This window comes from Schistocerca piceifrons, chromosome 7 (genome assembly GCF_021461385.2).
Source record: "Schistocerca piceifrons isolate TAMUIC-IGC-003096 chromosome 7, iqSchPice1.1, whole genome shotgun sequence".
NCBI lineage: Eukaryota > Metazoa > Arthropoda > Insecta > Orthoptera > Acrididae > Schistocerca > Schistocerca piceifrons.
In genome coordinates, this window is record NC_060144.1 from 318,416,577 (window position 1) to 318,441,872 (window position 25,296).

Here is a 25,296-nt window from a genome sequence, read left to right on the forward strand (position 1 = left end):
GACTTGACTGTAATTCGGGTAGTGAAATCTACCAGACAAATATCTTCTGATATCTTTAAAATTCTAAGTTAATCATTGAATTCTTAAATGCCACCAAATTTGCTTTTCCTTGATCTATATAGTTTTAATAAACTCCTCCCGAACAGGCCATGAAGGCCCAAAGTTACCGACCCACCGCCGTGTCACCCTCAGACCACAGACGTCACTGGATGCGGATATGGCCGCTCTCCCAGCCGTATGTCAGTTGCCGAGGCCGGAGCCGCTACTTCTCAATCAACTAGCTCTTCAGTTTGTCTCACAAGGGCAGAGGGCACTCCGCTTGCCAACAGCGCTCGGCCGACCGAATGGTCACCCATCCAAGTGCTAGCCCAGCCCGACAGCACTTCGGAGATCTGACGGGAACCGATGTTACCACTGCGGCAAGGCCGTTGGCTAATAATAATAAAATACCGATCGATATTTAAATACACTCCAAAAAAAGAAAAACGCACTATGAAGAAATTATCCGAATGGGACGGAAATTGTTAGAAGTGATGTGAGTGTACAGACAAAAAAGTGATTACATCTTCAGTAAAATTGGACGATTCGTTCAAGGGAAAGAGCTTCACAAATTGAGCAAGTCAATAATGCATTGGTTCATCTCTGGACTTCTGCAAGTAGTTATCCGGCTTGGAATTGGTTGACAGACTTTTTGGATGTTGTCCTGAAGAATATCGTGCCGAATTCTGTCCAACTGGTGCATTAGATCGTCAAAATCAGGAGCTGGTGGAAGAGCCCTGCCCCATTATACTACAAACCTTCTCAGTTGGGAGGAGGGGGGGGGGGGGGGGAGATCCGCCAATCTTGCTGACCGAGGTAGGGTATGGCAAGCACGAGGACACGAGGTAGAAACTGTTGCTTGTGCGGGCGGGCATAGCCTTGTTGAAACGTAAGCCACGAAAAAAAAAAATTAAAGAAATAAAAAAAGCAAGGTCAAAGTTTTGCGAAATTTAGTCCTCCAAAACAAAGAAATAAAATAGATTGGAGGAACGTTTGATGCACCTTTGAATGATGCGAGAAATCGTGTACAGCAGATGAGGTGCCGATTGACAAGTTAAAAAGCTTAGACTTACCTCAGAATCGAAGAATTTTAAAACATACTAGAGGACATTGGTATAGTGGATTATGTGGGTCGTGAAGTCAGCTGTTGTGTGTCTTTGATATATTTCTATCACCTATGCTAGAAGGTTGAAATGAGGTTCAAGAATTATTCAGTCTCAAAACTTTTCAATACAGAACCCTTAGAATACCTGGAAATAGAATGTGCGTGGTACAAGAAGTAATGTCTCCCTTATCATTGCTGCCGGCATAATTATTCTTGCTCACTAACTTTTCCCGTGCAAAAAATGAATATAATGAATAGATTAAAACTGGAATCGTAAATCAGAGAGCAACTCCAATCCGTCTATATAGTGCTCTTTCTACGTAACAAACGTATGAGCGTTCCAGTTGCTACAGTTCCTTGTGTATGATTTAAATATTTAAATACCCGATTTTGCAAATCAAAGTCATCCATATATTGGCATCTGTGTTAGAATTGTTGTCCATAATTTGTAGCATCATTGAAAAGCACGTCAAATGTTGCTCTAAACTATTTTATTTTATGCTTATAGATCAATCTTTTCACAAAACATTTGACTGTTTTTTACTACATTTCCTACAGTTGGCATCTTATTTCCTCCTTAGTTAACAGCAACTCTGGAACAGGCCTAAATACACCGGAGCAACAAGTTTGCGCTTGTCAGATACCACGTAGCCAAAATTCGTGGTTAGCAAATGAGAAATCTAATGAGTGTCGGGAAATGGGACAGCATAACGCAACCAGCACGGGATTGATCACTACTTCCTTGGAACGCAACTTTTAACCTCAGGTTGCTGCCTACAATTAATGAGTATGAGATTAGTGACTGGACCCATTGTAAGAGTGCTGTTGACGAATTTGGCAAGCGAGTATGGACTTGAATTTCAAACCTACTGAACACAATGAAGTGCTATCTCATGACAGCCTGGTATGTTCAAGCACACTGTATTCAAGATTCATACATATTATGAAAATATATGTATGTGTGTGTATATGTGTCGTGTCTATATGTACGTATGTGTGGTCCACATCTCTTCCGAAACCACTGGACCGAGTTCTACCAAGTTTGGTGCACGTATCACTTACTGCTAAGCAACAATCTTTGTTGGGATAAAAACCACCTACTTATCATAGTTTATAAGATATGACATCATAAACAATGAGATTTGTGAAAAACTGTTGCATTTTCCATGGCGTTTAAATTTATTACTTGTTTGTTACTAACCTTGTTCACAACATACGTCGCAGACACTATCCACACAGCAGAATGAAATTTTCAGTCTGCAGCGAAGTGTTCGCTGATATGAAACTTCCTGGCAGATTAAAACTGTGTGCCGGACCGAGTTTCGAACTCGAGACCTTTGCCTTTCGCGGGCAAGTGCTCTGCCACTGAGCTACCCAAGCACGACTCAAGCCCTCTCCTGCAGGAGAGCTTCTGCAGAGTTTGGAAGGTGGGTGACGAGGTACTGGCAGAAGTGAACCTGTGAGGACGGGCCGTGAGTCGTGCTTGGGTAGCTCAGATGGTAGAGCACTTGCCCGCGAAAGGCAAAGGTCTAGAGTTCGAGTCGCGGTCAGGCACACAGTTATAATCTGCCAGGAAATTTCACTATCCACATACACAACTGAATGTACCTACAGAAATACATCATTGTACGATACACAGTTCAAGAGTATGAGTTCATAAACACTCAGATGCGTGAGAAAATGTCCATCATGAATGAAATTTTGATTTTACTACTAAGACATCCCTACAGTCGAGTCAACATAAAGAAATCCGTGACACCTGGTAATGCTTTTGACAGGTTGTGAAATGGTAAGCCCCGTAGGTGAAAACAGTAGCCATGAATAGAATTATGAAGTACTGCTGTAGAGACGTTTACAAAATCGCGTTGTAGACACACTAAGCAGATCTACTTATACATTTGTAAATCATGGTATTTCTTTGTATGACCGTTTCATAATTTCGAATATGTTTTGAAGACTACATGGAAATGGAAGTTCTTCGAAATCACACTAGAAATACAGTTCATTTTTGTTTTTGTTCTTAATAGAAATTAGGAAAAATGAACATTCAGGCATTCATGAGTTTGTCAGCTAGTAAGTTACAAAACGTATATTTTTAGTATATTGAACTCTGTACACTGTTGTTTAAAACCAGTAAAGCTACGCATTTTCATGTTTAAACTGTTGTGGAAGGCGACTTTGGAAATTAATGTCACCTATATCAAGAGCATTAGAAGATCCACCCCTTTGGGAGTTTCAGTTTTTCGAGGGTTGAAATACGACGAATGTGATTAATTTTGTAGTACACTGAGTTTCTTTACTCGCTGGATATTTAAACGTCTTTTGTGAAACAGGGCGTCGCCATCTTGGACATGGCGGAGGCAGCAGGCAAGGCGGCCACAGCGCAGGTGGAGTCAGAGTTTGGTGCGAAGCGCGCCATCTTCATCCGCGCTGACGTCACCAAAGCTGACCAGTTCAAGGGTGAGTAGCAGCGACTGGACCACTAATGAACTATAATAGTAATGATGATAATAATTTCGTGTGGCTGAATGACACAGTGGGAGTCTTTAAATTGGAAGCCACTTCAGCGACTTGAGTGTCCCTAATGACTTGAGTGTCCCTAATATAACCCAAGTAATCCAACCGCCGAAATGGGATCTACAGTCTAACAGCGTGTCATCCCTGGCCCGTCTTCCCTCCACGGCTAGGTAATAATAAATGTCATGTGACTAGGGCCTCCCGTCGGGTAGACCGTTCGCCAGGTGCAAGTATTTCGATTTGACGTTACTTCGGCGACTTGCACGTCGATAGGGATGAGATGAGGATGATTAGGACTACACAACAACCAGTCCATGAGCGGAAAAAACCTCCGAACCAGCCGGGAATAGAACCCGGGCCCTTAGGATTGACAGTATGTCACACTGACCACTTTTTTTTTATTTTTTTTTTATTTTTTTTTTTTTTTTTTACTAGTATGAGTCGATCCAGCGACCCGGTGATTACGGGACTTGAACGCTAACCACTTTTTTTTTTTTTTACAAACACTAAATGAAATGCATCCTCTGCCAAAAAGAAAGAAAACAAAAGATTTTAAAACAAATCACAAATTGAAAGGAACAGGGATGTTGTTTTTATTTATTTATTTATTTATTTTCAATAAGGATCACTCTGTTAAAAGGAACATATAGACCATTTCATCGTATAGTATGAGCATTACATAGTGAGTGGTGAGAGAAGCGTGAGGTTCATCATCAGCTGTCAAATGTGCACACCGACTGCACCCGGCACATTCCAACTGCGTGGGGGGTCAAGGAAGACTGCCTGAAGATAATTGGCGAAGGTTTTCCGATAGTGTGACCATCTTTGAACCTCACTGTGGGCTTGCTGCAAGAAATACCAAAAGTCAAGTCGCGACGTGGCAGTATCCCCATAGAGGTACGCGATCGTCCAACCTTTGATCCAGATGATCGACTGTGATTTAGTCGCCGGAAAGTAGTCACTCTCCGGATGTAAGAAGGAAGCAGGTGTAATATGTTGCGGGGTCATACGGAGGTAGCAAGCCACCATCTGTCTTCCTAGGAGCCAGACGTCCGCCACCGCGATACAAGTTAAGCGGTGATGGTCGTCATCCACTTGGTGACATTTCGGGCATAGTGGAGTGTCCACTAGTCCAATTGCATGGAGCCGTTGGTGGGTGTTGAACTTGCCACAGGCGACAGAGAACCACAGTGCCCGAACGAAGGTAGGAAAGAATTTTTGGTCCACATGTCTCCAAATCTTCGGCCAATGCAACCTGGGGTGTTTCAGTTCAATTACATTACAACTTATCCGTCGTAGCAACCAAACATAAAAATCCTTCGCGCATGGCGGTCTCGTGCGCGGAAGCTCGTCTCTGATATAACTAAGTTCCACGATAAATGTTGAGACATGCGCAAAATGTGGCGTAATGTTGCCCACCGCCACCGGAGGTGTGAGGGACGCTGGAACCAGGAGATCCAGTAGGCGGGATGTAAGGAAATCACGCCCGCTACGCCATTGCTTATACATTGTGGCTAGATGGAGCGCCGTCGCACGGCAGTGAACATTCGTAAGTCCGAGTCCCCCCTTGTCCGTAGGGAGAGTGAGCGTTTCGTATCGCACCTTGAGGGGCGATCCAATCATCACGAAATAGCCTAGTGCTGATTGAAGTTGACGTCCGAGCGTGAGGGGTAGAGGCAGGATCTGCGAAATATGCACCATTCGAGAAACCACATAAGTGTTCAGGTACTTGACTCGCTGCAAAGGATCAAGGCGCCGTAGGAGATGTTGTCGGACCATGGTACGTGTTGTCTGTAAAATACGTCGGTAGTTAACTGCTACAGTATGTTTTACAGATGAGGTAAAGTCTATGCCGAGATAGCGGAATCGTTGCACATAAGGAAACGGACTGATTTTTTCCGGCGTAAGGCCCCTTCCAACCGGCATTGCCGCCGATTTGTTCATGTTCACTGCACTACCCGCGATCACACTGTGGTCCAACAACAGTTCAAGGACCGTCTTCACCTCTTCCTCAGAACGAACGAGCAGCAGGAGGTCGTCCGCATAGGCACGACATTTGAAGGTGTAGCCCCGTAGTTCCATCCCAGAAAGAGAATTGGTGAGCCTCCCAATTAATGGTTCCAACGCTATCGCGAACAGCAGCATCGAAAGAGGGCAGCCCTGGCGAATGGATCGTCGAATTTGAATGGGCCCTGCTATACGCCCATTAACCTGTACCAAGGATTGTGCGCCCCCGTAAATCCTTCTAATGAGACCAGTAAAACGGTCTGGAAAACCCATTTGTTCCAGTACAGCATACAGATAGTTGTGGCGCACCTTATGAAAAGCACTGTCAAAATCAACCGCCACCATCGCCGCTTTAAGCCGGCACTCCTCCGCCAGCGCTATCACATCACGGCATTCGCCAGTAGCTGTTTGCACATTCACCGATCCACCCGGTGTCGTCTGTTCCGGAGAGAGAACGCTACGAATTAACATACGACATCGGGACGCTAGCAACCGTGCAAAGATCTTATAGTCGGCATTAAGCAGGGTGATGGGGCGATAATGTGTGACCGTAATTCCTGGCTTCGGTTTATGTACTGGCACCAGGAGGCCTTCCATAAAAGCCGGTGGAATAGGTGCATCGGAATTTAACATCTCGTTGTACATTTCCGTCCATCGCGGTGCCATTTCGTTGCGAAATTCTCGATAGAATTCAGCAGGAAGCCCATCAATGCCTGGGGACCGATTCAACGCACCTTGTGCGATCGCATCATGTACTTCCTCACAGCTAATGGCTTACAGTAAGGTTCCCGTGGCTTCCACCGTCAGTGTACGGGAGACGGACGTGGCTATACGGTCGAGGTCATCGAAAGAGGCTGCTTCTTCCCGATAGCTGTGTTGGTAATGATCGACGAATGCAGAGACAATGTCCGCTTGACGCGTCACTCTTCGGTCTTCGCGGGTGATTAACTCCCGTACCAAAACGCGTCGTCGGTGCTTTCGTTCATTCACGACGTGGTGCATGGAAGGAATCTCGTGCCTTATCGTATCGTGACATCTGGCGCGCACCATGGTTCCCTGAAGATGTTTCCGAGCTAAAGCCACTAGTTTAGCTTTTATCCTTTTGCGTTCGATCCAGATGTCCTGTCCCGGCGGGCCATCATCCAGGTCGCGCAGTGCTGCAAAATAAAAGTCGGTGGTACGGCGGCGCCATTCTGCCATTTCCCTGCTATATGAGATGAACGTACGGCGAAGCGCCGGTTTAGCACAAGTCAGCCACCAATCAAGCTTCGTCGCATACCTTCCAACCCTTCGCTCGCACATCGTCCATGTCTCAAGGATCCGTTGACGGCATTCAGGATCATGTAGATGTTGAATGTTTAGTTTACACGGGGCCTTACTGTTCCACACCTCTCTACGGGGAAGAAGCACCGTACAGATGTAAGCGCTGTGATCGGAAAATGCCAATGGCCAGCATTCCGCGTCCTGGACATCATTTGCATGAGCCCGTGAGATATAAATGCGATCTAATCTGCTCGCCGAATGACTTGTCACATAGGTGTATCCCGGCGCAGCTCCATGTCGTAATTCCCACGTGTCACTAAGCACAAGGTCGTTGACAACGATTCGCAACTCCTGGCTGATGTTTGCTTGCGGCCATTGGTCTTTCTGGCTGAGAACACAGTTGAAATCTCCACCAATTATTACACATTCAGAACGTCCATGGAATAGTGGAGCAATGTCTTCTGCATAAAATCGCGCCCTTTCCCGCCGCCGATTGTTTCCCGACGGTGCATAAAGATTGATGATGCGTGTCCCAAACGTCGTGAAAGCCATTCCCCTGGCCGACGGAAGATAACACACGTTTTCCACTGGGAAGCCATCTCGCACGTAAACTGCCACCCCACTCCCATTGTGATCTCCATGTGACGAATAGGATTGGTAGCCTGCGATGTATGGGAGTGCAGCTATGTGGACTTCCTGCAGCAAAGCAATATCCACATCAGATGCCCAAACCGTTTCCTTCAATAGGTGTATTTTGGCCGGTGAACGCACGTCATTGATATTTAATGTCGCAATACGGTTCGCATGGCGTTGAATCCCACTCTGTCGAGGCGCAACAACATCTCCCTGCATCGGCGCCGGGGGCTGAGTTAGAAGACGTTCTCTCGCCCCTCTCCCTTCACCGTCAGCAATTATTAGTCCGTCTTCGTGAGTGCCGGCTGCCTCTGTATGACGTCCGGCGCCTCCTCAATATCCTCATACCACATCTTTTCAGGCTGTGATATATTCGTGTCCATAGCCACAGCATCTGCGTCTGGAGAGCCAACTGGCTGTGATTTCTCTTCAGCATCACCACGTCCCGGTACCGTCAATGTGACAGACCGCTGTGGGTCGGATCGAACAGTTCCCAGTGCCTCATGCTGTTTCGTAGAGGCTGTTGTGTCGTCTTGGTCCACAGGCAAATCGTCGTCGGGGCAAGGGGAGTCATCCCGAGGAGATGTCGTGCGACGCCGCCGTTTCCTCCTTTTCGGGGAACGCTGTTTGCGTGATCTTCCGTCCGTGTCCTCAGATTGCAGCGAATCACGGCTGCCCGACAGAAAAGCATCCGTAGGAACTGGAAGTGTTTCGAGTCCCATTGTTGAACTTGGCGGGAGTTCGGTCGAAACTAATGATGTCGTCTCAGAGTGCGTTTCAGACGGAACAGCATCCGTAGTGGCTGGAACTGCTTCTTGTGCTATCGGTGTGCTGGGTGGGAGTTCGGTCTCATCTGATGTTGTCGCCGTAGATTGTATGCTCGACGGAGCAGCATGCTCTGTCATCCCGACGTCTGCGACAAGGTTTCGGAGAGTGCCATCTTGATCTTCCACCGAGGCTGTGTCCTTTCGGTCATCAGCGGACGCAGTGAGGGCTTTGGCATAGGTGATCGGTAGTACTGTCATCGCCGACAACGGCTCCCGCACATCTGAAGGCAGTTGCGTAATCCGCCGTTGCATACAGTTCGACCTGAGGTGTCCCTCCTGGCCACATCCAGAACATGTGCGTGGTTGACCATCATAAATCACCACCGCCCGACAACCACCAATTGTCAGATAGGACGGTACATGCTTCTGAAGATCAATAGTGATCTTCCGCACTCCGTTAAGAACGGGGTATGTGGCGAATTGTGTCCAGCGTTCTGCTGTGTGACCATGTACTGTGCCGTATGGCTTAAAAGCCTCGATAACTTCGTCAGCCGGGAGCTCAAATGGCAGCTCAAAAACACGTATTGTCCGTATACCCAGACCAGCATGTTCTACAGTTACCGTGCCGACATTCCTGTCACTATGGCAAAATCGGAGACCTGCTTTTGTCGCCTGTAGAATTCTCTCACACGCCGCGTCATTTATCATCTTAACATACACCGTGGGACTAACGATGGATAGGTGAATTCCGATAATATCGTTTGGCGGTATCTTGACGTCCTCTCGAATGAATCGTTCCACTGCTAAAGCCTTTGGTCGTTCGTAGTCTTTGCAGAAATTGAATCGTAATGTAGTTTTCCTGTACTTGTTCGCCATGATCGGTGTTACTAGCCCGCGTGCAGACTAAGTCCACAAGTAAACAAACACTCGCACACGCCGCACAGGCGGAAGTATCGGACCTCCGCTTCGCACGGCCGCTAGCGCCGAACTGACCACTGAGCTACCGGGGTGGACCATGGCTAGGTGAAAGACAGGGGAGTGTAAACTTTTCGTGGTTCGACTGGTACTCAATCCAGCGCCCTTTGGCTTTCCATACACGCACTCTACCTCTAGATGATTAAGTCCTAATGAATCAGTGCAAACTTTCCAAACGAAGGGGAAAGATATGTTGTCAACAATCCATAAAAGGCGGCATGAAAAGGAGGAAGAGAGAATTAATGTGCTATCACCATTGATGTCAACTGGGGTTGGGCAGAACCGTGATTCATTGCTGAACACAATCTAGATGATTAGGTCCTAATGAATCAGCACAAACTTTCCAAATTAAGGCGAAAGATCTGTTGTCAACTCACCATAAAAGGTGGCATGAGAAAGAAGGGAGAATTAATGTGCTATCTACGTTGGCGTCAACCAGTTTTGTACGGAACCGTCATTCGCTGCTGAACACCATATGACACACTTGATTAGCCATCCATGCATCCCGGTCACGGCTCCGCCCGAAAAACAGCCGTTTGTGATGTGGTGTCAATGGCAGCCTACGCCAGGGGCGGCACTTCCCTAGACTGGTTGTTGTTAGTCTCCGAAAATTGGTGCAAGGTGACACAGAATATTTCAGGGAGTCCATCACTTACTTTGGGATGGCAGGTGTTGATGTTAAAGGGGTTAAGATGTACATGGCGCAAGATACGTCTATCTCCCCCTGTGGTGGTCAGACCTGGTCGACGGGAACCTTGACGGCAAGTGAGCATCCCCATGCAGTCTAATATCGGGCCACTGTCGCATCCGAATGCACCACATATCTGGATACTACACGATTCGACCAGCAGTCAAATAGGGAGTCACAATGACTCCCCTTTCACACTCTTTCAGATGCTGATAACGCAGTCCCACAAGAGTAAGCGGCAACTCCGTGTCATTCACAGTCATTACTCAACATCTGATATTTTTCACCCCCCTTATACACTCTACCAGGCCTGCTCTACATCTACATATACATGGAAACTCTGCAAATCATATTTCAGTGCCTGTCAGAGGGTTCTTCGAACCACCGTCACAATTCTCTATTATTCCAATCTCGTACACCGCAAGGAAAGGACGAGCACCTACGTCTTACTGTACGAGCTCTGATTTCCCTTATCTTATCATGCTGAGCGTTTCTCCCTATGTAGATCGGTGTCAACAAAATATTTTCGCATTTGGAGGAGAACGTTGGTGATTGGAATTTCGTGAGAAGATTCCGCCGCAAGGAAATACGCCATTGTTTTAATGATGTCCACCCCAAATCCTATATCACTTCAGTGACACTCTCTCGCCTATTTCCCGGTAATACAAAACGTGCTGCCCTTCTTTGAACTTTTCCAATGTACTCCGTCAATCCTATCGGGTAACGATCCCACACTGTACAGCAGTATTCTAAAAGACAACGGACAAGCGTAGTGTAGACAGTCTCCTTAGTAGATCTATTACGTTTTCTAAGTGTCCTACCAATAAAACGCAGTCTTTGGTTAGTCTTCCCCACAGCATTTTCTATGTATCCCTTCCAATTTAAGTTGTTCGTAATTGTAATTCCTAGGTATTTTGTTTAATTTGAATGATTTCTCGTGTTACCGAAGTTTTACGGATTCCTTTTAGCAGTCATGTGGATGACCTCACATTTTTCGTTATTTAGGGCGAATTGTCAATTTTCGCACCATTCAGATATTTTTTCTAAATCGTTTTGCAAATTGGTTTTGACCTTCTTATGGCATTATTAGTCAATAAACGACAGCGTTATCTGCAAACAACCTACGACGGCTGCTCAGATTGTCTGCCAAATCGTAATATAGATAAAGAACAGCAAAGGGCCTGTAACACTACCTTGGAGAACGCCAGAAATCACTTCGGTTTCACTTGATGACTTTCCATCAGTTACTACGAACTGTGACCTCTCTGACAGGAAATCACGAATCCAGCCACATAACCGAGACGATATTCCATAAGCACACAATTTCACTACAAGCCACTTTTATGATACAGTGTCAAAAGCCTTCCGAAAATCCATAAATACGGAATCAATCTGAGATCCCATGTAAATAGCACTCAGCACTTCATACGAGTAAAGAGCTAGTTGTGTTTCACAAGAACGATGTTTTCAAAATCCATGTTGACTGTATACCAATAGACCGTTTTCTTCGAGGTAATTGATAATGTTCCAATACAATATACGTTTCAAAATCCTGCCGCATATCGACGTTAATGATATGGGCCTATAATTTAGTGGATCACTCCTACTACGATTCTTGAATGTTTGTGTGACCTGTGCGACTTTCCAGTCTAATACCACTAAACACGAACGACAATAACCCCTCTGGTGGTCGTTCTATTTGTCACAGAGAATTTAGCTCTAATCATTTACATATTCGCCGATGGCGTGCAGGTGTACAATGCTATATTTATTGTGAGTGCCGCATTTTTTTCTTATGTAATGTAATTGTTACAATGCAGTGAATAACAAAATGGTTCAAATGGCTCTGAGCACTATGGGAGGTCATCAGTCACCTAGAACTTAGAACTACTTAAACCTAACTAACCTAAGGACATCACACACATCCATGCCCGAGGCAGGATTCGAGCCTGCGACTGTAGCGGTCGCGCGGTTCCAGACTGTAGCGCCTAGAACCGCTCGGCCACGCCGGCCGGCAAGTGAGCAACACCTGTCCTTCTGTATTCATGGAAGTTCACTACCCTCTCTTTAACTGATGAATATATTTAAGTAGGATTTTCTACGTGGTATAGTCCAGCTGTTCCGAAAAATCTGAGGTTGTTCCTTGATAGACGCAAGCTGGATGAATTGTGTTTTAAACCTTTTTTACAAAAAATTAGAAAAATAAATGCAGCTTAGAGGGATGCAGATTTATTTTTTAAATTTATTTAATTAGCCTTCATATAAGTGCGTGGTGTCTCTTCTTTCGGACATGTCTAAAAGAACAAACATCACGCGTTCATATAACTGATTCGCGTCGATGGGCAGTGAATCCACCACCTTCAGTGTGGATGCACAACGACATTCGACTGTTTGTTTGAAGCTTACTGGCGCTCAACACCGAGGTTATCAGCGCCCTTACACATCCTAAAAGAAGCAAATGTGGAGAAAATGACTAAAATTGTTGTGATGCAGTCAAGCGGAAACCTATAAAATAACACTCAGTCACCACTCCTACCTCACTCGCGTTGACCCAGACAATCGCCCTGCCTCGCACGCCTTAAGACAACGGTAAAAGGGTGAAAGGTGCCATAAACGGGATTAAAACAGTAGTAAAACTACAGAAGAGCTAAAAGAAAGGCACAGGGAAATGTGACTCGATGACCACTTAAAAAAAAATAAGGTGATCCAGTCACCGGTTTAACACATTAAGAACGTCGCCTAAAAATTTTAGGAAACAAATTGGACATTCGTTTGAACGTTGCTTGAAATAGAAAGCAGATCTGTCGGCATATCTGCCACTGCCATCTGGTCGGAAAATAACTAACACACAGTCTAATAAAACACGGCGCGCAGTGATCTGAACGCAACAAGTACCACACACTGGAGTGCAGACAGTCGGCGCTAGATGTAAATGTGGGTCGGCCTAGTGGGGTGCCGATATAGTCTCAAGCTCCAATCCCGGTCGGTACAAATTTTCACTTGTCGCCGCTGATTCCGTATAAAGTCCCGGTGCAGCTGGCATCAATAGCTTCTTCCCTTCCCTTCCTCCCCCCCCTCCACCTTCAATTTACCTAATATCTAGCCTCTGCCGTTAGCGATTTAGTTAGGAAAAGAAAGTATTCACGTATTGCTTTCCTATAACAAATAATGAACTTAAGCGTTTCAAATTAAACTAATACTATTACTTTCATGATACACTTCACGATAAGAATGGGAAAAATCAGCCGGCCGGAGTGGTCGAGTGGTTCTAGGTGCTACAGTCTGGAACCGCGCGACCGCTACGGTCGCAGGTTCGAATCCTGCCTCGGGCATGGATGTATGTGATGTCCTTAGGTTAGTTAGGTTTAAGTAGTTCTAGGGGACTGATGACCTCAGCAGTTAAGTCCCATAGTGCCCAGAGCCATTGGAACCACTGGGAAAAATAAAGACGTAATTACATTTCACTGTTGACAATATAATAATAACAATGCGGAATAACTGGTCGCACACACTGTATACATTCCTCCGTGTATGTCGTGTCTGAATAGCATGTTCATACAAAATGTAATGTGTCCCATTTAAAATCGAGGAAGAAATGTAACTGAATAGAAATTAATGTACGTGGGACGTTCCGAAAGTAAGTTTCGTCATTGTTTTAAAAATGGGAATTTTACTGCCAGAAGCAAATACATCATGGCATTACGAACTATACAACAAGCATTATTTATCGACATAGTCGCCGGCCGGCCGCGGTGGCCGTGCGGTTCTAGGCGCTCCAGTCCGGAGCCGCGCTGCTGCTACGGTCGCAGGTTCGAATCCTGCCTCGGGCATGGGTGTGTGTGATGTCCTTAGGTTAGTTAGGTTTAAGTAGTTCTAAGTTCTAGGGGACTGATGACCACAGCAGTTGAGTCCCATAGTGCTCAGAGCCATTTGAACCATTTTTGACGTAGTCGCCACCGACTTCGACGCATTTGTCGCAGCGTGCAGTCAATTTGAAGAACCACTCTGGTAAAACGCGGTGCCCTGTGAGGCAAAGAATTGTCCTATAGCCTTCTCCACATCAGCACTGGTCTGGTAGTGGGGCTTTCAGTGCAGGGAACAGGTGAAAGTCTGATAGGGCAATATCGGGGCTGTAAGCCGCCTGATCCAGTCTTTCCCATCCAAAGCGACGAAGCTGATCCTGTGTGAGCCCTGCTGTGTGTGGTTTCGCGTGGTCGTCCAACAGCACAACACCTTCACTCAAAGAGCCTTTCTCTCTCTCGTTGTATGGCGGATCTGTGTTTGTTGAGGAGGTCTACACCGTCGTGATAACATTGGACACGCCAGTCTGTTGATACTCTCTTCTTCTGCACTCTGTGCGTGCTTCATTCCTTCTTCGCCGAGGCGCCTTTCGTCGTTGAACCAGCAACTGACGTATATTCGAATGGCGTTTGTTTTTGTCACCTGGTGTACCATCTTCTCTTGCAAACCCACGGCGCAATTTATTTTCGAAACGTCCTTGTACGTAATTCCTCCGAAAATGAATTGTTCGGAGTCGGGATACGTCCAAGTGACCACAGCAGGAGCATGACAAACAATGATATGCCATAAAATTTCGATTCTGACTAAATTCACACCTATTGTTGGCCAAAATTATCTCTGATTTCATAGTGGTCAGTTCAGAGTCGTTGTTGAGGAGCAGATAAGATTTGTGACGACAGACCGTGATAATATATAACATAATGCGGACAAAATGTTTTCCATTATACAAAAACATTAATCTTACTTCATGACAACGTTCGATTTGTAAAGAACGCAAATCGGCGTGTAATGGCGCGCTATGGATCGAAAATTGACACGTTACCAAACCAATCACCAACTGAACTGAAACAGAGATAAATTCTGTTCATATCGTCAGCAACAGGATCTCTATTGGGCTACTACAAAATAAACAAATGCGTCGGAATACTGTTAGTATTCGAGAGTAGCATAAATGCCTCAATTATTTTTTAAACTGAATAACGAAAATACATCAAGGATTTTAAATAGACAGTGATACTTGACACAGCCGCGTCTTTGTTTTAGCACATCAAATTAAATTAGTACAGAAGTCCTGGCAGACATATGCTCATCCGACGACATCAAGAATTCAACTCGACGATAACCCTCTTGCTTACCCGATTGTTCAGCCCTGTTCATGTGTCGTAACTTCTCACGCTAGGCTATAATTTCCGGGGCAAGAATTTATCAGTCGGCTTGTTGAGTACGGGGATATCTCTGGAATGAATTTTCCTCTACCTCTGCGTCTGCGCATTGTCTGGATTTCCGTTTTTTCTGAAACTGGGCATTGCTGATACAATCCACTGTGGACATCTACAAAGACAGTTCTCTTACACATGAAGGTTGGGGAATTTCTGCTCTGATAAAATCCTGGTGGAGCTTACGTTGTCTTTCATATCGCGGACACGAGGTCTGCGATATCGATTTGATGTTTGATATGCTGCAAGTATTTCTCCTTTAATAAAGAAAAATTCGGAATGAAAGCACTCAGAGGAATGGATGAATAGGATACAACTGCAAGATTCATTATACCTGGCACTTTATTAAATTCTCTTTGTTTTCTTACAGAAGCATTCAAGAAAGCGTCGACAACGTTTGGTGGCCTCGACATCGTCATAAACAACGCTGGAGTCCTTAATGAGGACAACTGGGAACTGACAATTGCCGTCAATGTGGTGAGTTTTCTCAGAGTGCTTTCCACAGACCACACTCGTCCACAAGGCGCAACGGTTGTTTCGTTACTGTTGGCTACCGCTGTAATTCATATATGTGTGACTTAGTTGCTCCTTACTACAACCAGAGGTGATAGAATGCGGTGTATTACAGTGTGCAGAAACTCTTCCAACAGGGGTGGATAGGAACAGAGATAAATACAAACTTTTAATAATTGCTTATTGGTGACAAAACATTTTATCTTACTTTCATCATGCCTATTTCCAGTTTCACTTATTGTCATGTGGTGCTGTAGTAGTATGTATGGTGTACATGCAACACACCAGTGAAAGGAGAGTACGGAACACTGTTGTGTAGGCCATCCTATGGTAAGAGTATTATTCGGTTATATTTACGATATCGAGAGTTACACACCCATCTGATTACCAAACGAAGCTATTTGTCCAACTACTGCATGAGATCTTCACGGAGCGAGGCAGTGGGTGGAAGAGCCAGAGACTTGAAATGGCAGAGTCTCAGGTGCAGTGACTATCAACAGTCGAGCGTGTGGATTAAAATGGGAGTACTGCTTGAAATGGCCGCAGCCTAAATCTTTGGAAAGTGTTGAAAGTGTGTTGTCCACAATCTTTTGACAGAGGTACAAGGAAGTATTAATTCAGTTAAAGAATTTCGTGAGAGTTCGTTAAACTGAGAGAAAAAGATCGAATACTGGACAGTAATAAAACTCATTTTGTGGCAGTACACTGTATAAAAATTGTTATGAAGTGGAAAATTAGTAAGTTTGCAGACTCACTATCGCGACAAAAACGAGTCCTAGTTTGGTTTTTGCCTGTTGCGTGGTTCACATTCGAGACATGGAACACGTCAGCAGGTTTACAAATAAGATACGTTTTCTGTGTGGACACATACAGGACTTTTTAATCTTAATCCAACCACATACATACTATCTACTCACAAATTCATCTATGAAGCAGAAGGATTTGTCAAATCCTTTTTTCTGAAAATTTCTTTACCCTTCAGCATCTTTAATTCACAACGGAGATGGTTAAATATTTTCGTGGAAGCAAACTTTGCTGGTTCCTATGTAAGAGTAAGTTTAAGTTGTCGATAGCAGAGAGTATTCTAGTTCCTAGTGTCATTTTTATTACAGCCACTATTATTTTCAAATTGAACTTCATTCTACATAACAAACTGTATAAGAAAATATTTTATTGGGGAATTGATGTTAGTGTTTCTAATTTTTTAAGAAGTTGTCTACGTGAAGTTCGAAGATGTGCACTACATATTGCCCTACACGTTACTGTGAAATGAATATTTTCTACGTGTAATTTCCCCAGACAATTATTATACATGCCATTAATAAATGAAAGTGTCCAAAGTAAGCTACACTCCTGGAAATGGAAAAAAGAACACATTGACACCGGTGTGTCAAACCCACCATACTTGCTCCGGACACTGCGAGAGGGCTGTACAAGCAATGATCACACGCACGGCACAGCGGACACACCAGGAACCGCGGTGTTGGCCGTCGAATGGCGCTAGCTGCGCAGCATTTGTGCACCGCCGCCGTCAGTTGTCAGCCAGTTTGCCGTGGCATACGGAGCTCCATCGCAGTCTTTAACACTGGTAGCATGCCGCGACAGCGTGGACGTGAACCGTATGTGCAGTTGACGGACTTTGAGCGAGGGCGTATAGTGGGCATGCGGGAGGCCGGGTGGACGTACCGCCGAATTGCTCAACACGTGGGGCGTGAGGTCTCCACAGTACATCGATGTTGTCGCCAGTGGTCGGCGGAAGGTGCACGTGCCCGTCGACCTGGGACCGGACCGCAGCTACGCACGGATGCACGCCAAGACCGTAGGATCCTACGCAGTGCCGTAGGGGACCGAACCGCCACTTCCCAGCAAATTAGTGACACTGTTGCTCCTGGGGTATCGGCGAGGACCATTCGCAACCGTCTCCATGAAGCTGGGCTATGGTCCCGCACACCGTTAAGCCGTCTTCCGCTCACGCCCCAACATCGTGCAGCCCGCCTCCAGTGGTGTCGCGACAGGCGTGAATGGAGGGACGAATGGAGACGTGTCGTCTTCAGCGATGAGAGTCGCTTCTGCCTTGGTGCCAATGATGGTCGTATGCGTGTTTGGCGCCGTGCACGTGAGCGCCACAATCAGGACTGCATACGACCGAGGCACACAGGGCCAACACCCGGCATCATGGTGTGGGGAGCGATCTCCTACACTGGCCGTACACCACTGGTGATCGTCGAGGAGACACTGAATAGTGCACGGTACATCCAAACCGTCATCGAACCCATCGTTCTACCATTCCTAGACCGGCAAGGGAACTTGCTGTTCCAACAGGACAATGCACGTCCGCATGTATCCCGCGCCACCCAACGTGCTCTAGAAGGTGTAAGTCAACTACCCTGGCCAGCAAGATCTCCGGGTCTGTCCCCCATTGAGCATGTTTGGGACTGGATGAAGCGTCGTCTCACGCGGTCTGCACGTCCAGCACGAACGCTGGTCCAACTGAGGCGCCAGGTGGAAATGGCATGGCAAGCCGTTCCACAGGAGTACATCCAGCATCTCTACGATCGTCTCCATGGGAGAATAGCAGCCTGCATTGCTGCGAAAGGTGGATATACACTGTACTAGTGCCGACATTGTGCATGCTCTGTTGCCTGTGTCTATGTGCCTGTGGTTCTGTCAGTGTGATCATGTGATGTATCTGACCCCAGGAATGTGTCAATAAAGTTTCACCTTCCTGGGACAATGAATTCACGGTGTTCTTATTTCAATTTCCAGGAGTGTAATTTACTCATGCTTTCGCCACCAAAATAAGCAATGCAAATTTCGGATTAATTAAATATGCCTTAAAATTTGAAGATTAATCTGTGTGTTTCTTAATGAAGCGAGAAATACTCCAGTTCATTCCTTGAGTGGGCGTCCAATTTTTCGCAGTAATTAGAGTTGTAGAACGGTAACACACAAAGACGAAAAGTTTGTCCTCGAAAATATAATACTTTACTAAACCCAATATATCATCTTATTTATTTAAGAGAGGCGATAATGATTTACCAAGTAGGCTGCCAATGAACAATTCAGTCCCTGTTCATATTAGAATAAAAGATAAAAAAGTTACCGTATTTTAATCAGTTTCAAAACAAGATAGCAACATTCAGATAAAACAATGAAGATAATTAAATATAGAGTGAAATGCCGAACTAACGACTATAATTATTGGCGCGGGAATGAATTACAGAGGCGAGACTCGTCTAGGAGATAGTACCATCAGATATCACTAGATCACAGGATGCGCGAAAACTCGAGAACTGGAGATAATCATACTTAGGTTAGTTAGGTTTAAGTAGTTCTAAGTTCTAGGGGACTGATGATCTCGGAAGTTAAGTCCCGTAGTGCTCAGAGCCATGTGAACCATTTTTTTGACTGAGAGAGTTGTTGGATGTCCTCCTGAGAGACAGTGTGCCAAATTCTTGTCCAATTGGCACGTTAGATAGTCAAAATCCCGAGATGATTAGAGAGCCCTCCTCACAATGCACCAAAAGAACGCATCACTGAAGACAATTCTACTCCATTCAATCCGATTCCAGGCCGAAGAAGTGTCTAGAGACGCTTCAAACGGCAGTGGTATACAATCATGATTGTTACCCGCCATACTGCCCGACCATGTTCTACGCTTACTTTTGTTGCATTCATAGGAAGCCATCCTGGGGTTACATTTTAGCAAGATATGCCAACCCGCACACGGAGATAGTGTCTTCTGTTTGTCTTCGTTCATGACAAACCCTACGTTGCCCAGCAAGATCGCCGGATCTCTCCCCAATTGAGGACACTTGAAGCATTAGGGGCAGTGCCCTCTGACCATCTCGGGATTTTGATGATCTAATGCGCCAGTTGGACAGAATTTGGCACGATGTCCCTCAGGAGGACATCCAATAACACTGTCAACCAGTACTAAGCCAAATAACTGCTTGCATGATGGCCAGAGTTGGACCAACGCGTTATTGACTTGCTCAATTTGTGAAGGTCTTTCTCTACAATATATCATAAAATTTTCTGAAATTGTAATCATTTATTCGTGTGTACATGTACGTCATATCTATCGATTTCCGTCCCATTCGGATAATTCCTTAGTGGTGCATTGTTTTCTTTCGTCACAGAATGTATTAGCGCCTTGAACTAAACCTAGTTGTCTATATTCTTGGAGAATTTTTTCAATCACCGTTAAGCCATGTTTCTGTGCATAACATATCGCCTATTAATGCTGACGATATCATCAGGGAACAGTAAACCGCCAAAACTGTTTCTTACATGCTCTCTCTCTTTCCAAGCATTTATCCCGAATTGCGGGGTCTGCTGGGTAATCGGATGTGGCATCTTAATTTTAAGGGGTGGCCAGGGATGCCCTTCCCGCCAGGAAGGAATTAGTGTACCCCAACTGTCTGTGTCTAGTGTAATCCATGGAATAGTGCGAATGTGTTCAGATGTCTGCGAGCTGTGTAACTGGGGCGGATCGTGGGGAAAAGCCCGGTATTCACCTAGTGGTATGTGGAAAACCGCCTAAAAACCACATCCAGGCTGGCCATCACACCGGCCCTAGTCGTTAATCCGCCGGGCGGATTCGATCCGGGGCCGGCGCGCCTACCCAAGTCCAGGAAGCAGCGTGTTAGCGCTCTCGGCTACCCTGGTGGGTCGCTTCTCACATGCTAAGTTTCATAAAGATCCAATCGTTACTATGCTGGATATACACAGACACCACGCAAATTTAAAAACAGAAAAACAGTTTTAACAGAAAAGAAGAAGGAGTGAAATTAGAAAAGTTGTGAGCCTTAAGGGCTAAATAAAGCAAGCAGCAGCAGCTCCTCTGCAGTATGTTCTCTGTAACACACAGCGATGCGAATCCGTGATCTTAAAGCATAGTGGAGCCCATGAAAAATACGAGCCGTGCAACGAACTTTTGACGTCACACTAGTCCCCATGTCTGCCACACTTCGCGATCACTCGACTCCGTGGAGGGCCCTTGCGGAGCCAATATACAAATGAAAAGCTATCCACTAAAGGTCTTAACTTGGTTATTTGCTGTCGAGAGCTTGCGTGCATTTATACCAGCAGTGAATAATCAGTAAAACCCGTCTGAAATAGTTACTTTCTCCCCGCCAGAGACGGCTCGTGGTACACGTGAGACCTGCTGTCACGTACGCGAAGCATTTCGGCTTACTGAGCTTATTGATGTTTGAAAACTCTAACTACCCCTTTACAACTCCTGATGATCTCCGCAGTCTTAGGAGACGAAATGTTAGTCACAGAAATCTTCCCAGACTAAAATCACCAAGAACATGAATATTAGCAGTGAAAGCTTGCCTCGGATAATCTAGTTCTTTACGATTTTGCTGTACAAATAGAAATATACTATTTATTTTTCACCAGGTGACCATTGCACGGTCATCAAATGCAAATAAACGAACTGAAAACTGCTGAAACTAGGCAGTCCTACAATTTTTGACAGTACAGTTGAGCATTATAGAGCTGCATACAGACACTACTGTGTACTGCAGATAGATACAGGTAAACAGAAAACTATTCAATAGGTTGGAAGACGCTACAATACATCCTTATGTTACATATTTTCGACATAATGTCGCTTGGAACAGCGACCAACAAACTTTACAAGTAATATAGTTTTAGTTTTTAGTCGTAGCTCTTTTATTTTGCTTACTGACTACCACTTTCGGTACACCGTACCATCCTGAAGCCGTTCCATCATCAAAAATTTCAGTTCACAGGACAAAAATGGAAGAGAAATTTATAAAATACGCTGAACAGTCACACTAACGTGGCCACCTCCCAAAAACATAAATACCCGCCTTTTGCAGCGCGGGCTTCTGCGAGAAGTGCACGAAGAGAGTCAGCGAGGTTCTGGAAGGTGCCGACAGGGATGTCGAGCCAAGCCGACTCCAGTGACTTGACGAGCTGCACTGGGTTCCTCGATTGAGGATACATCACGCCAGCGGTTCGGTGGAGGTGGTTCCACAGATTCTCGATTGGGTTTTGATCCGAGGAGTTTGGCAGGCAGGGGAGTACGGTGAGCCATCTTCATGCTCTTCGAACCATGCGTTTACAATGCGAGGTGTGTGACACGTTGCACTGTTCTGCTTGTAGATTCCGTCGTGCCAAGGAGAAACTAACTTCATGTAGGGGTGGACATTGTCCCCAAGGATAGATACTTACTTGTGTTGATCCATTATGCTAGTGCCACGAAAACATTCTCCAAACCACAAAGCTCTTGGATCCTTCCGACGATTGCTTCAGGGTATTTCGCACCGCACAAATCACCGACAATCTGTACAACGGAGCATAAGACGTGATTCATCTAAAAAGGCCACGTGCCGCCACTCACTGGACGTCCAGCTCCGGTATTGGCGTACAAATTCCAGCACTCATCGCCGATCAACAGCAGTCAGCATGTTTTTTTTATTCATTTATTTTCAATTAAGATCACTCTGTTAAAAGGAACATGTAGATCATTTCATGGTACAGTATGTGCAATTCGGTTCGTCAATCAGGCGCCTGCTGCAGAGGCCCATACGCAACAACGTTCACTGAACGATCGTTGAGGACTCAGTGTTGGTAGTTGCTTGCTTCATCTAGGCGGTATATTCCTCATCAGTTGCACATCCATTCGCCCGTACACATCTCTGCAGCCGTCGTCCACCTCTGTTAAGTATGACGCGTTTTGCACCACAGTTGCCTCGATGCTGATTTTGGACAACGTCATTTTGCCATGCACGGCATATTTTAACACGAACAGTTTACAAACTTAACCATTTCTGAAATGCTTCCCCTCTTTGCCCGAAAGTCAATGAGTCAATGATCAGGCCCTTTTTGACGACAGATTAATTGTTCCATTTCCGCCTTACGACAACGAGAGCACTCTTTTCCATATCTAACCGACATGCTTTATATACCCTCCTCTGCTAGTGCTGCTACAAGCCGTCTGTGAGTGGTTATTGCATGTTGACGTGGAACATAAACAGCAGTCACATTAATGTGACTGGACAGCATATTTTATTGTATGACAGCAAATGTATGGTACATGGTGTAACCTTAAAAATAAGTATGTAACCCTTTACCTTTGGAACGCAGTCGTCATGCTTTACAAGTGGTTGTATCAAATACTGAAAGTAAAGAGGAATTTCGGGCTTTAAAGTGATATAAACTGCGGACAGCGAAGTTATACATACAGCACCGACTGTTCAGAACATAATAATTGGGTTGAAGTACCACAAAAAGACAATATCCACAGCACGGTGCGTTTGTGGACCTTCGTGGTCGTCTAATATCAAATCCCACTGATGCAGCCTTTTACAACAGCATGTTACCTATGAAGAGTGGTTATCGGTGCCGTGGTTGGCTATAAGCTACGACATGGCCTGAAGACGGCGCGATGCAGCACCGCGGTAATCCCGGCATATAAGTTGCCACTGCTTGCGTCCACGTGCAAACTGGAGATGAGGCCAAAGATCATCAGCTGGCGGTTGCACGGGTTAAGGGCAATGTACGATTCCACTCGCTTTGACCCACGGCGTCCTCCATGACGCAATTAGTTTACGCTACGAAGGATGTAAATGACCTGTTATTAAATGTTATCTGTGTTTGTCTTAGTTTCTCCGTATAATCTATAATGTTTGTAAACATCATGCATAACTGAAATCGTTGATAGAGAATCAAGTAGAGTTTATTTAATATTACGTTCCACAATGCTCTTTATCGGTTGAAAGAGCATTGTGCAACCTAGAAGTGTTTTTCTTTTTAATATTAATTACTACACAAGGCTGCTGTACAACCGCACCACAACGGAGTGGAATAAATTTTAAGTATGGTTTATATTTACACTTTTTACACATATACTTGGCTGTTCATGTCTAAATTGAAAACGATTTCTAAGTGTATGGGTAAAATAAGCGAGGAACGTAAGTGTATTGTTCTACTACTTGTCGAGTTGGAGTCGACTACACTCGTTAGTACATCTCTATGATATATTTTTATTTAATTTCTTCCTGTATTTTGCTTCTAGATGGGGAATTTATTCTCGTTGTTGGTTTTCAGTTTTGTGCTTCGTTATTTTCACTTGCAGAGCTATGTTTTTGGCATCGATGCATGTGTTTCAGTATATAGATCTCAATAAACTTGCGATATTGCCGCTCACGGTTCGGTTTGGCGTTTTCGGTACCACTGTCATCGTTTGAGCTATATGGGTCAAGGGGAAAATACGATTACAATTTAGCGATTTTTGTATTTTATCGTTCCGTATCTCAGTCGGTAAAAATAAAATCCGTATATGAACACATTTTTGTCCGTCTGTTAGTCTCTCCGACTGTTCGAAACTCTTTTCCTGAGGAACGAGTAGACGTTTTGTCACGTTTTAAGGTCTACGATCACTTGGTGATGCAAAAAAGCGAAGCTTCTAAATCAGAGCAGTGAAAAGATACTGTCATTTGTGTCATATTTTGATACTCACAGCCTCTCTCGTTAAAACCTGTAGCGTACTTCCCCTTAACGTAGAATCATGAAATTTGGCTAGAGGAAAGGTTTTACGATTCAAGTAAGAGAAATAAATAAGAAAATTGTTAATTTGTAACTATGTCAGACGAAAAAATTTTCTTTGGTTGTTTATTATCCGACTTATGACTTGAAATTAAACATTCCTGAAAGTCTTGGAATCCCTGGGACCGATGTCTTACCAATGTCAGTGTCGATAACAGACAAAAATCGTCGACGCCCTCGATTCCCGGAGCGGATGAGCTATCTTCAGAGATGATTAAGTTTGTAAAGAACCCTCAGTGTGCGACTACTCCTCACATCTGCCCAAATTAGTTCGTGAGGGGAGTGTCTGGTATCAATGTCTTCGTTTGAGCTACATAGATCGATAAATTTTACGATTTCAATTTTGTATTTTCTGTGTATTTTCGTTCCGTTTACTCCAGATGAATTTTCTCATCCTATTTTTCGGTGTCTTGGTTGATGTGGAAATATCATATTTCCATTAACCTATCCTTTTAAATTTTTCCTTGCCCAAAACTCCTCATTCCCGCTGTTGTCCAGTTAATTTCACTGTTTTTGCTAACTGAAATATTTTGATTTTTTTAAACTGTTGTTTATGACCATAATGGTCTATCTTGTCGTCGCCGTCTTGAAGAATGTAATCGGCCTGTTATTAAATGTTATCTCTGTTTGTCTTAGCAACTAACATAGCCTGGTAACTAAGGCAAATGATCGTCTTTACGAGTAATATAAAGCCATTGGTCAGAGCAGGCTGGTGGAATTGCACGTTACTCTACTCCTGGTTGCAGAGTAATACGTAACCACAATGCGCCACTGTTCCCTCTGAATGCTCGATTTCTTTTCAATAAAAGAAAATAATTTTGTGCCTTTCAGATGAAGCTATTATTATAACGATACTTGCCTGAATTAAAGCTTCATATTGAGATTGATGTTTTGTAGTGACATGAACCGTATGCGAAAGGTACATCTAAACTTGCCTAAATAGACTTGCTATTTTGCTTTTAATAT

General features: G+C 44.7%; 1 protein-coding gene across 1 annotated transcript in view; it reads left to right on the plus strand.

Annotated features, from left to right (window-relative positions):
* Positions 1-25,296, plus strand: part of LOC124805313 (15-hydroxyprostaglandin dehydrogenase [NAD(+)]-like) — a 103,706-nt gene that overhangs the window by 27,009 nt on the left and 51,401 nt on the right. Inside the window, exons 2-3 of the mRNA XM_047265828.1 lie at positions 3,478-3,604; positions 15,602-15,708. Coding sequence (XP_047121784.1) covers positions 3,478-3,604; positions 15,602-15,708 — 234 coding nt within the window. The remainder of the gene's footprint in view (positions 1-3,477; positions 3,605-15,601; positions 15,709-25,296) is intronic.